General features: G+C 49.4%; 1 protein-coding gene across 5 annotated transcripts in view; it reads right to left on the bottom strand.

Annotated features, from left to right (window-relative positions):
• USP10 (ubiquitin specific peptidase 10) overlaps positions 1–12,005 on the bottom strand; it is an 88,100-nt gene that overhangs the window by 23,267 nt on the left and 52,828 nt on the right. For 3 of the 5 annotated variants that reach the window (XM_032612446.1, XM_032612448.1, XM_032612447.1), the window contains exons 8-13: positions 11,671–11,774; positions 9,301–9,400; positions 8,348–8,525; positions 5,072–5,237; positions 2,106–2,250; positions 734–799 (exon numbers count right to left, since the gene is read on the bottom strand). In XM_032612446.1, the coding sequence (XP_032468337.1) occupies positions 734–799; positions 2,106–2,250; positions 5,072–5,237; positions 8,348–8,525; positions 9,301–9,400; positions 11,671–11,774 (759 nt within the window). The remainder of the gene's footprint in view (positions 1–733; positions 800–2,105; positions 2,251–5,071; positions 5,238–8,347; positions 8,526–9,300; positions 9,401–11,670; positions 11,775–12,005) is intronic. The other 2 variants (XR_004346848.1, XM_032612449.1) reach the window with 2 other exon arrangements.

The following is a 12,005-nucleotide window of genomic DNA, read 5'->3' as shown; positions in this document are numbered from 1 at the left end:
CAGTTTGTCCTTTTACAAAATGGGGATAGTGCCACATACCTCCCAGGACACTGTAAGGACTAACTGAGATACTACATAAAAAGTATCCAGTGAAAAGGCTCAATGAATGTGTGAGGGCCAATGAACAGCAGTCACTACAGACAGGCTCCGCAAAGGCAACACAAGAGGAGCGGTGGGAGAGCAGCTGGAAAACTCTAAGACAAACGGCCAGGGGCGCAAACACAACTGCTGTGACCAGCAACTCTGCAAAGACACATAAGGCCTCAAAGGCGCAAAAGACGCGGGCTGTAAAAGAGAAAGGAGGAGGGAAGGACAGGAGGCGGGGAGCCCTGGGGGGTGGGGGGGCAGGAGGTCGTGGGCGGCTGAGGAGCCCGCGCTCCCCTAGCCTGGCTGGGGCCACGCCTCAGCACCCACTCCTACAGGCACCACGACCGCGGCAGGGAGGGTTCCCAGCCTGGCAACCCCACACCTCTGGCTCCAAGACAGAGACAGTCGTGTTAAACGACGTCTCACGTTGGGCTGAGCTTTAGAGCCAAGAGAATAGCCTGTCGAATTCCAAACACACCAAATTTTAGGTAAAACGCACATTTTCAAATGATTTCCGGACTTATAAAGTCCGCAGGGATACCAATAATCTATTCTCTACGTTAAGGGGCATGACAACAAAATTGTGGCAGGGTATAAACCTTTTCATCGTTGCTTTCACAGGAAAATGTCGTACAAATTGACTTACCTGCAAATAGCCTATAGGTTCTGTGGCATTTAAAATTCTTATTTTTAACCCCTGGAGAGAGCAGTTCTGAAAAACAAAATATCAAGAGCTTTAATCTATAAAAGCGCTGACACACAGAGCTCCCAGAAAGGGGCAGACAGCAGCCTCCAATCAACTAACCCACCCAGTGGACCAGGGAGACCAAACACAACTCCATCCCCTCATTTGCATAAAAACTGAGCAGCGAGGAAGACCAGCTGCAGGGTAGTAACGGAGGTCACCAGAACCCACCCATCAGAGGACAGGGGCATATACTGAGCCTCTAGCTCATGCTAGAAACCCCTTACAAGCAGATGTTCTAAAAAATGGGAAAGAAAAAAACAAAAGCAAAGCAGCCCTGGAAAGCCGAAGGTTTAAAATGTTGTACACGTGAGTCAGACCACAAAACTCCAATCAACAGTAAGATGATTTTCGGCTGGCGTTTCTTCCCCTTTCTGGTCCTCAAACGGACCATGAACTGGCACAGGAGGCAAACCTATCAGCCGAAGGTGGCAACTCGTGAGAACAGGGCTGAGAGCCAGAGTCCGAATCTTAGGGGAAAGGAATTGCAACATGCCTGGGTGCAGGTGAAGCGATGGTGACCCCAGGCCCACTGCCCGGCAGGTCCCAGTGCCGGGCAGCGTGGGCAGGGAGGAGGGAGGAGGACGGCAGTTTGCTCCTCCAGGAGACCAGGGACGACGGCCCATGTGCTCTTTTCTACTCTCCAGGCCCCCTGCACACTTTGAGCATCGCCTCTAGCTCGTTACGCTCCTGATCGAACTTCACTGTTGCACAGAACATTTCTCACAAATTCTGAAGCTTTCCTGGAAAGTTTTCCTTCAAGCTCACTTTTAGCAAGACAACTAAGTGCTTTCACCACGATGTGCCCAAGCTGCCGAGTCCCGGAGACCTGGCGGAGAGACCCGGGGCTGGGGCTGCAGCTCTAAGGCCGGGGTCCCTGCCGCCGGAGGGCAGGGGAAGCCCCGGGGCCCGCGGGAAACACTCCCCACCCGCTAAAAAGCCCAGTTAGGCAGGCTGCTCCACATAGCTGTGAACCCCTAGTATGAGGAAGAGTATTTCCTACCACTGACCCGTAAACTTTTTATATTCAGTATTTTTCTCACCTAGTAATACTTTCATATGGTTTATTTTTCCCTTTATTTTTAAAAGGCCAATTTTAGTGAGAAATTTTAACCTAAAGGTCTATTAACAGTCAAGAAATTTAAAACAAAAAAAGTCACGAAAGAGAGCTTCTGAATCCTGACATGACACAGGAAACGCTGAGGCGTCAAGAAGCTGGCTGATTCCAGAGGACTGTCATCACAGACAGACGCTCTTGCCTTACAGTCGTTACCTTTACTAATTTCCAAGTCCACAGGATATTCAATATTCTTGATAAGCTTCTGACATCCACCTGTCTTCTCGTAAACAAACCGTTTCAGGTGCAGCACGAGGACAGGAGGGAGCTTTTCCAGAGTCACCCTTCGACTGATCTCAACCTGAGACACACAAAGCACACAGGAAACGCCATCTTACTCCGAGCGGCAGACGCCACCCCACCTCTCGCTCCAAGACTCAAATGTTCCGGGGCAGTGCTTCTCAAAGCTTCCTGAGTCACAGGGTCTTTGGAGAATCGAATGGGATCTTTTGAGAGGTACTGACCTTCCTCTTAGAAAAGTGCATATATCCCTACAGACACAACTGCAGGGGGTCCCAAAGGTCCCCGAGCCAAGTTAAGAACCTTTGTCCTAGGGCATTAAATTGGCACAAAAATTTAGAAGCTAACTTAGTAATACCTTGAATTACATATGTATTAACTTATTTTTTTAATAACTCTCACAGTACTGATAAAGCTGAAGCCAATGTGTTTCTTGAATTAGACGCTCTAGGTAACTCCAAAGCTATTTAGTGTAACCACTGGTTTTATAACAGTTCCGCTTTCATCAATTCAAAATGCCCCTTATGAACTTTCACGGTCTACTGAACGCTGCTTTTTATTAAAATGCATCTTCACAAGCAAACTTAACCCCTTTATGTACTGTTCTCTGTATCTGCAAATGTGTTGATGCTTCCGGTATTTAGACGGAGAATACTTTCGGTAGAAATACTTGTCCACGTAACAATCCGAAAGACAGCGGCATATAATAAACACCCAGAAAGCTTTCAGAGGACTACACGCGTATCTGGCTGAAGGGACCTGAAGCGAGCCTAGCGGTCACCGCCACCTGGTTTATTAGTATTAGGGCTGAAGACCCCTTCAGGCCTGTCTTCCCACCCAGACTGAGGTCCCAGGCATGGAAATGGCCCGATCACCTCGACATTCCCATTGAGTCTCTGCAGTCCAGCGTCTCACATCCAACAAGAATTGTGAATGAAGAAAAGCATGACTCCAGTTCCACAGTCAAAACCAGCGATGACGATGCAAGACTCCAGCTTCCTCACTTGTAAAATGATAGTCAGACTAAAGTACCTCTGGGATGGTTTCTCAGTGCTAGTGACGCGCGATTCTGTTCGTTAAGGGGCTAATCTCAAATCCTCAACTGAGCGTTCCAGGTTTCCAGAGAAACTGAGCCACACTTTCTAACACCCAACAAACCCAGACCTTTTTATTTAGCGAGTATTTTGTATAATCATATTTTCCCACAATCTTCCTGTGTTCCCACAGAAAAACAACTTTTGACCTAAAAACCTAATAAAATTCAAGTAGGTACTTTGAAAAGTAAATTAAAAAATCACATTCCAGAAAATGTGTTACTTGCTCTTCACAGACACGCTGTACAAGCTCGTTCCTCAGATACCTGCTTCCACAGCCATGGAGCGAGAACGGCCAGCAGCCTTCTCTGCCGTCTTCAAGGCTCCACCGAGATGCCACTTCTTCCGTGACTCCTTCCTGCAAACCTGCCACCTAGAATCCATCACCTTTCCCTCACCCTCCTCTGACCCCGGGCCAACAACCACAGCCACCGCCGCCTCAGTCATCACGCCCCACCCACCTCTGCCCAAACAGCAGTTCAACTGCAGCAGGGGCAAACGAGGAAAACAGACATATCCCCTGGGAGCGCACGGAAAGGGTGCCCCCCTCCCCAGCAGGATCAGTGGCTCCAGTGGGGAGGGGCCAGGATGGCGAGTCCACCTCTGGAGTCATGGCTGCCCCAGACGAGCAGGTGGACAGTCCCACAGCCAGTACGTGACCCGGCCTCCCGAGAACAAGTACCCACTCTCTCTCTCCCGTTAAGTTCCACCGTTTCACTAAGGAAAAACTGCCGGGATTCTCTTCCGGCTCCTACCACTTTTACTTTTTGAACAAAATTGTCCACGAGAAGCAATTAGAAAACATGGGGGAGAACTAGGCCTAACTTCTGCAGATGCCCCGAGAGGTTGGCTTGACCAACCCACAGCAGACGGACGGAAGCTCTCCACACCCCGCCTCTGCTCCTCTTCACGTGGATGGAGCCCGAGCTGCGAGGCAAGGGCAGGGCCCTTGGCCCCACGAGGTGCTGGCAGGTTTCCTACGCTGGGCCGTGCTGGCTCACCCTGTAGCCATCACATACGGCTACTGAAATCAGACCTCACAGGAACACTCTGAAGTGTTCAGAAAGGCACTGCCCTAGCCAGTCTACATTCATCTCCCCAACACACCTCTATGAATGCACAGCCACGACCTAGGATACAAAACGGAGAAGGCACGCTCTACTGCGGACGAGAAGTCGGGCCTAACTGGCTCATCTGGACGGCCAGCAGCTAACAAGCCCTCAGAGAGCGGAGAATTATCGCCTCTCTCGACGGAGCTGACATGCTTCCTCTTGACTCCTGAACACTGAAAAACTCAAGACTTTTATCTTTTTCTCAGATCAAATCAAAGAGTAACAGGCACCAGAACAATTACTTTCTATTTTTCAACGTCCTTGAAGATCTGCAATCAAATGCAAACCAGATTAGAACATCTTTTATATCCTAACTATCTCATGAAACTGTGCTCTATGGTGTCAGGAATGTGAATGAGCTGCCGGCCTTTGTCAGACATGGTATTCACTCTACAGTGCCATGACTGGATGGCCGGCAGATGAAACGCCGCTCAGAATAAATAGCCCCAAAGATCGCCACCTGCGTTTCATGACTTAGAGCCAAGGGAAGTTAGGAGGATCATCTATTTCAACCATTTCATTCTCAGAATGTGGAAGCTTTCAGTCCAAAAAAAAAGGTAAGCAACCGATTTGAGAGGCAGAGCTGAAACCCACTTCTCCTCATTCCAGAGTCTGTGCTCTTTCGCCCACCCCAGAGGGCCCCTGGATAAAGGTCCAAGACCAACTGTGAACGTACCTCTTGTTTGGTTTTGGTGGTATAACCCTGGACAGACTCTCTTGCCACCAGGCTTTCCAACGCATCCTGGACGGTGCGTATCTTGTCCGACTGGATATCCAGCTGCAGCGTGAAGAATGGCTGCAGGGTGGCAGATTCTTTTGAACTCTGCTGGTAAACCACAGACCTGAAAGTGGAAAACACACCGCATCTAAGAGCTCGCCTTCCCACTCTCCGTGAGGTTACGCAGCAGGACAAGAGGAACAAACACTGCAAGCGAGATTATTCAGTATCACTGCCAGAAGACCAGAGAGAAGAGAAATGCTAAAAACACACCGAAGAATTTAAAAATAATTCCACTCAATACCACCTCGAAAGAATTTCTAGCAACTCAATCCACCAGCTGAAAATTCTCCCAGCTCAATAGCTCTGGAAGAAGACCTATTTCACCTTCCAAATGCCTCCCCTCCACTTTATTTAATGCACGGATTAGCAAAGGAGACAATCTTCCCAGAGTCAAAATGCTGACACTTTTTATCCTCTCAGGCGTCACAGCCTGTTGTAATAAAAAAGAGGAAAGCCCGAGGTAGACAGAATGATTTGGATAGCATTTCCCCTATGAAAACGACTTTTCAAAGGAAGGGGAGCAGGGTGTGTGCGACAGGAAAGTGGCCACCACCCTCAAGGAGGAGGCTGCCAGCCGAGCCTTGCTTCCTTAGCTGGGTTTTCATCTCACTTTTCTTTGTCCAAGTCTTTCTGAGTAAAAATTTGTGTTGGGCCCACGTCTCACGTAGCCTCAGCAAGGAGATGTTCCAGGAGTTCAACGTAGGACTGTCTCTCTGCAGCCTGAGTGCCCCAGTTTATACACGAATAAAAGGGGTGGACAGGTAGTCAGACTGCTGCGAAGGGCAGGCGAGCGGCTCTCTTGCCAGCTTTCCGTCTCACACACTGCTTTCCCGACACACAGCACAGGAAGCACCTCCAGGCTCCCTGTGAGGAGGAAGCCTTGAGGGGGCGGCCGTTCCCTTGGTTCCAGAGAGGAATAGTGGGAAAATAGCAGGAACAGCAGTAATGGGCCTGGACTTTACCAAAAGGGTGGACAAGGTGGAGAAAGGTGCTGGTCTTTCTGGGGTAACTGGAAAAGCACCAAAAGAGCATGAATTTGGGCTTCCCTGGTGGCGCAGTGGTCGAGAGTCCGCCTGCCGATGCAGGGAACGCGGGTTCGTGCCCCGGTCCGGGAAGATCCCACATGCCGCGGAGCGGCTGGGCCCGTGAGCCATGGCCGCTGAGCCTGCGCGTCCGGAGCCTGTGCTCCGCAACGGGAGAGGCCACAACAGTGAGAGGCCCGCGTACCGCAAAAAAGAAAAAAAAAAAAAGAGCGTGTATTTTAGGAGAAAACCTTTCCGTTGGTCTGAATAAAGAATAATGCTTGGGAGTTCCCTGGTGGTCCAGTGATTAGGATTCCATGCGTCCACTGCTAGGGGCCTGGGCTCGATCCCTGGTCGGGGAACTAAGATCCCGCAGGCCACACACCATTAAGAATCATGCTTAATGGTGCCCACTACACACACAAAAGCAGCTCCTAAGTTACAAGGAGTAGTTCTGTATCTTTGCTTTATAGTTTAAAAAAAAAAAATCAACACCCAATTTCAATGCAAAGAGCCTACAGAGGCTGAGGCTACAGGGCCATGAAGAGTCATCTGGGGCAAGCTAGAAATTTCTCCAAAGTGGATTCTGGGTTTTCCCACTGCTTATTCTCAAACACATCTGGGATCTTTGTGGCCTTGAAATCCGGTTGCTGTGCCATCCCACACACACAGAGCCCTCGTTTCTCCCCCACCCTCAGTGAGCACCCCGAGGGGGACAGCATCCGGCTGCTCGGCTAACGAAGAGTTCAGGGCGCAGACAGCCTCCTCTCACTGCTGGTCACCAAACTGGAGCCCCGCTTTCCTCTCCCAAAAGGGCCCTTCCCGAGGATCTGCATCTGGCGAAAACAAGCTGCAGCCATAGTGGTGGGGCTGGGTGTCGGGAGGCTGACACGGGACTCCACAACAGAAAGGGGCCTGCAAAGTCTAGCTCACAGCAAGGGCATAGAAATGACGTGTTCAGTGTCGTGTGACCAGCTTGGGAGGGGGTCGGGCACATGTCTGAGGATCTCATTAGCCTGTTGCAAGGTGCTCAACCTAAACTGTTTTAGAGCACAGAGACTGAACTGACTTTCGATGCCTTGAAAAGGGTGTTACTTCTTGTTCTGGGATGACGAAAGGCTGAGGCTCACTAAAAAAACCAAAAACACACTCCTGTAGGTGAAGCTGTAAGGTCTTCAGAAGGAAATCATGCTATAATGCGGTCCTTTCAGACTCTGGATGAGTAAGGAGGTCCTCGGAGTCAGTGCAAGTTCTACTGAATTCCACATAACAGTGGTACTGAACGGCTCTAACGTAAATAAGTAAAAACCTTCTAGGGCTTCCCTGGTGGCGCAGTGGTTGAGAATCTGCCTGCTAATGCAGGGGACACGGGTTCGAGCCCTGGTCTGGGAAGATCCCACATTGCCACGGAGCAACTAGGCCCGTGAGCCACAACTACTGAGCCTGCGCGTCTGGAGCCTGTGCTCCGCAACAAGAGAGGCCGCGACAGTGAGAGGCCCGCGCACCGCGATGAAGAGTGGCCCCTGCTTCCCACAACTAGAGAAAGCCCTCGCACAGAAACGAAGACCCAACACAGCCAAAATTATTAAATAAACAAATGTGGGTTAAAAAAAAAACAAAAACTTTCTAGGACTCCATGAATGAGCAAAGGGCAGCTAGTTTGAGGGGACTGGGGCAGGGGAGGTGCCCAGGTACTCCAGAAGGCCACACGTCCTCCTCTGTGTAAAAGCATCTCCCTCTGCACTCTCTAAGCTTCCGAGCTCACCTGGCTCCCGTGCCTACAATTCCTCCAATCAGATACATGAATTTCTTCTCTTAACAAAACACGTATTTCCATTAACTTGTCTTTCTCTTCCTACCCGGCTGTGAGCAGCTGGACGGAGGGAATGTCAGTGTCACTGAGGGGTGGGGAGCCCCTGGCAGACAGGCGGGGGCAGCGCCCTCTGCAGGAAGCCACCGTGGGTCGTGTGAGAGCCGTGGGGCCAGCAGGACGAGCGTCAGCAAGTCCAAGAACAGAGCGGGCACAGGGAGCAAAGGCAAACCACCCAGTCCCAAATTTCTTAGGACAAATATTACACCTCCCCCCTCCAGCAAAATGGCAAAACCCTGAAAAAGGCAAATGCTAAATTATTCCAGAAAAGCTTAAAACCTGATGTGGCCACCAAAAATGCCAGTGATGGGGGTCTGAACAAAATCCGCCTGGCGAGTGACCGAAGTCTTGTTTCGGGGGCCCACTTGCTCCCATTCGTCCTCACTTCCTTCGCCTGCTTCTTCTTGCTCGTCTTCGTTCACTGAGTGGCTTCTGGGTCCATTGGAAACAGTAAGTTCTGAAAAGCAGACTCTGCTTAGGCTACTGTTTACACAAAGAGCAAAAAATAAAAGTTCTACATAAACCACCTACACAGATTTGTCCACTGGAGCTTTAAAGTGAGATCAGGGTGTATTCTACACTGAGGACAAAAGCAATGTGTGCGATGCTATAGCATCTCCCTGCTGGTGTGACCGGCGACAGAAGATGCCGTGCGACACCTAGAGGAGAACTCGGGTGGGACGGGGAAGCCGACTACTGTGTAACTGCAGTCGGACTCCATCATTTGCGAAGGAACTCGGGTCACGAGGGAGAGCCACCCCTAACTCAGGAGACCCACGCTTTACCATTTCGGGTGAACTAAACTGCCATCTGCAACTTGATTTTGAATCCCTTGGGGAAAAATGTCATGGGGGGCTGGGGAAGTGGAAAGAGAGATCAATAAGGACGACACGGTAGCAACTGTGGAATCCAGTGGTTATGCAGGTAACTGACCTATTCCTTCAGTTTTTCTCTCTGTGTAATCATTTTCCTAATTACAAATTGAAGGGGAAAAAGCAGAGGTTCTGGAAATACATTTATGTATTTGAAATACACAAACACAACATTCTCACTGGTACACAATAAGCAAAAGTAACCAGTTATCTTAATGAGGAAATAAGTGATTTTTGAAGGGCGAATGACTGTTGGGGGGAAAGGCGGCTTACTATATGAGCACATATATAGCATTTGTTTAAGAAGAATTCTTAAGAAAATGTTCTACCCAATTCGGTAGCAAGCACACCATAACCTACTTTCATTATCTGGTGAGAGAAGTTTCTTCAGGTTCAGCATTTCCTCGTGAAGTCCATTTAGAATGAAGCCTAAGTACTCCTCAGCATCTTCTTGTCGACCCTGAGAAGGTCAAACAGGGTCACGTTAATCTTAACCAATTACTCTTCAACCCTGCACGGAATGTGTTACCTGCATATACAAACTATGCCTTCTCTTAAATTTTCAGTAAGATTTAACATAAAGTGTTTCCCAAAAATCACATGAATTTTTCTTTGGACAGTTAAGATGTGTGAAGTGCGGAAGATTGGGTGTGTGAGCGGGGGAGGATTAAATATCTCTAAGCAATAGAACAGGGATTTCTTTTTAATTTTGCTTTTCTGTATTTTCGAAATTTTCTACAATAAGTATACGTTACCTTTATAATAAAAAAGTTATTTTATAAGTTGCTTTTTTGTTTAAATGAAGTAGAATGCACAACCCCGGGGGTTACCATTCACACTGCAAGTTGTAAAATTAGCAGCCCTGTATGTCTCCTTTTATTTTCGATGATGGGCAACCATAGGAGAAAGGACCCAAATTATACGTGGAAAACTCTATGGATTTAAAGACTTAGCTGCCTGCTTTACAAACACACACCAGCACAACCATTCGCAGATGAATCACACAATATGGTCACACACTCGTTGTATAATCTTACATTGGTTTCATCTGATTATATAACTTATCATGATTGGTTCATATTTCATTCTTTGGAGCATAACGGCGTGAGTGTTCCAAGGATCTGCAAATTCTTCTGCTTGCGGTCTCTGAGTAGATCTGTTTGCTCCAATGGAACTATAGCTGTGGACGGGGCTGTCTAGTGTGAGTGTGTCTGTGGGAAAGGGCAGAGGCTGGCACAGCCCAAGACGCAGAAAAGAGTTAACAGTGCTGGGAAAGGCCTGCTTGCTGGGTTGGTCCTTGGCCGGCATCTGGGAACTTGGATTTCAGGAGGGCTCCCACCATTCCAAGAACTGAAAAGGGAGCGTGCCAAATTGTGCCAACAGTGTGGTTTGTGCTGAGCACTGGCTTTCCCCCCAGGAGTCTGGACTGGAGTCTGTGCGAGGCAGAGGGTAGGGTGCCTATGTGACCAGCCCCTAGCAAAACCCTAGGACACTGAGCTGGTGGACCACAAGCCACACAGCTGCCACAGTCTGATGTGGGAGGAACTGAGTGCGTCCTGTGTGACTACACCCGGAGAGGAGTCTCGAGGTTTCCTGCAGACGCTGCCCGAGTCTTCACTCTGCTGATTTTGCTTTGTGTCCTTGGGCTGTACTGAATCCGAACTGAGGGTAACAGCTCCTGAGTCCCGTGAGACCTTCTAGCGAATCCTCAACCCTGAGGGTGGTCCTGCAGACCCCAACAAGCCACAAGTAATGTAACTTCGAAAGCTGCAGGATCTCAGCGCTGCTCAGCCACAAGAAGCACCCGGAGCTTTACCTCTGCTCCCCCTGAGCTGGGGGCCCGCCCCTGGCTTAGTACTTCAAGGACTAACTCCCCTACTGGACGAGGCGCTCTTGAAGCAGAGGGCACCGTTTACTCCATGCCCGCCTTCCTAACACTAGCAACACCCCCAAATCCTGAGCTTAACAGCAAAGGCTACGCCATGGGCACATGAAGAGCCCCTGGTGGTATGCTGCTGCAGTGCCCTGAGTATTCCCTCTTCTTCGAAACAAAGGGGCTGCAAACAATACTACTTTAGTCAGTTTTAACACAATTTTCTTGAATATTTCCTATTTTCTAGCATCATTTCAACTGCTTGTACTGACTCATCACGAACTCTGCCGGGGAGGAAAGAAACGCTCCGGTTAACTGTGCAAAGGCTGCCCTTGATTTACCCTGAACGCCGTCAGGGCCCTTTACAAGACCTCCGTGGCCCTTGGCCCATGCCTTCAGCAGCAAAGTGTATGAGTAAAAATGACGGCCCTGAGGGAGCGTGGAGAAGATGCGGCACTCCTGAATGCCCCCGTCCCTGCTGCAGGGCAGTCCGTGTGGAAGTGAAGGAGCTAACTCCGCTGCCAGGCTCCGCCACTTCTTAGCTGTGACCTTGGACAGTGACTTCCCTTTTCTCAAATGGAACAAGCAGACATTAATCACACTTTATTCACAGGGTTAAGTAAGTTAACGGATGGAACGAACTTACAGCAGTGGTTGGTCACAGTAAATGACACGAGCTTTCTCTGATTACCGTCATTATCATCCCATACTCTAATTCATCCTAGCAACTGACTCCAGAGCAAGCCTAGATCCACTGAACACCCACTTAATCGCCAGAGTGCAAGCAGAGGGCAAGCACTGAATACGCAACAGGTAAGGCACAAGCGTCACGCTGGCTACGCAGCGGCAGCCCCAACCTTTTCGGACAGGCTCGACTTGATAACTGTCAGCAGTCTATAAATGTACGTGGGCTCAAAGGCAGCTCCCGGGCGGACGTCCCTCACGGCTTTATCCCCAGGAGCTGCAACGGAAACAGGACGCAGATCTTTACAACTGAAGAAGTCTTAACATGACAAAAGGCATAATCATCAAAACTTCTCCCCAACACCTGCCCAATGCTGAGAATAGTATAGGTGTAGCAACCTGCATGTAAAGAGACATTTTCTCTCCAGCAAGCCTGAATTCCTCAAACTCAGTCACCTGACTTCACACCTCCCAAAATGTAATGGCATCGGAACCCTCGCTTTTACTC

The sequence above is a fragment of the Phocoena sinus genome, chromosome 19 (genome assembly GCF_008692025.1).
Source record: "Phocoena sinus isolate mPhoSin1 chromosome 19, mPhoSin1.pri, whole genome shotgun sequence".
In the NCBI taxonomy this organism is placed as follows: domain Eukaryota; kingdom Metazoa; phylum Chordata; class Mammalia; order Artiodactyla; family Phocoenidae; genus Phocoena; species Phocoena sinus.
This window is presented reverse-complemented; position numbering and strand designations above follow the sequence as displayed.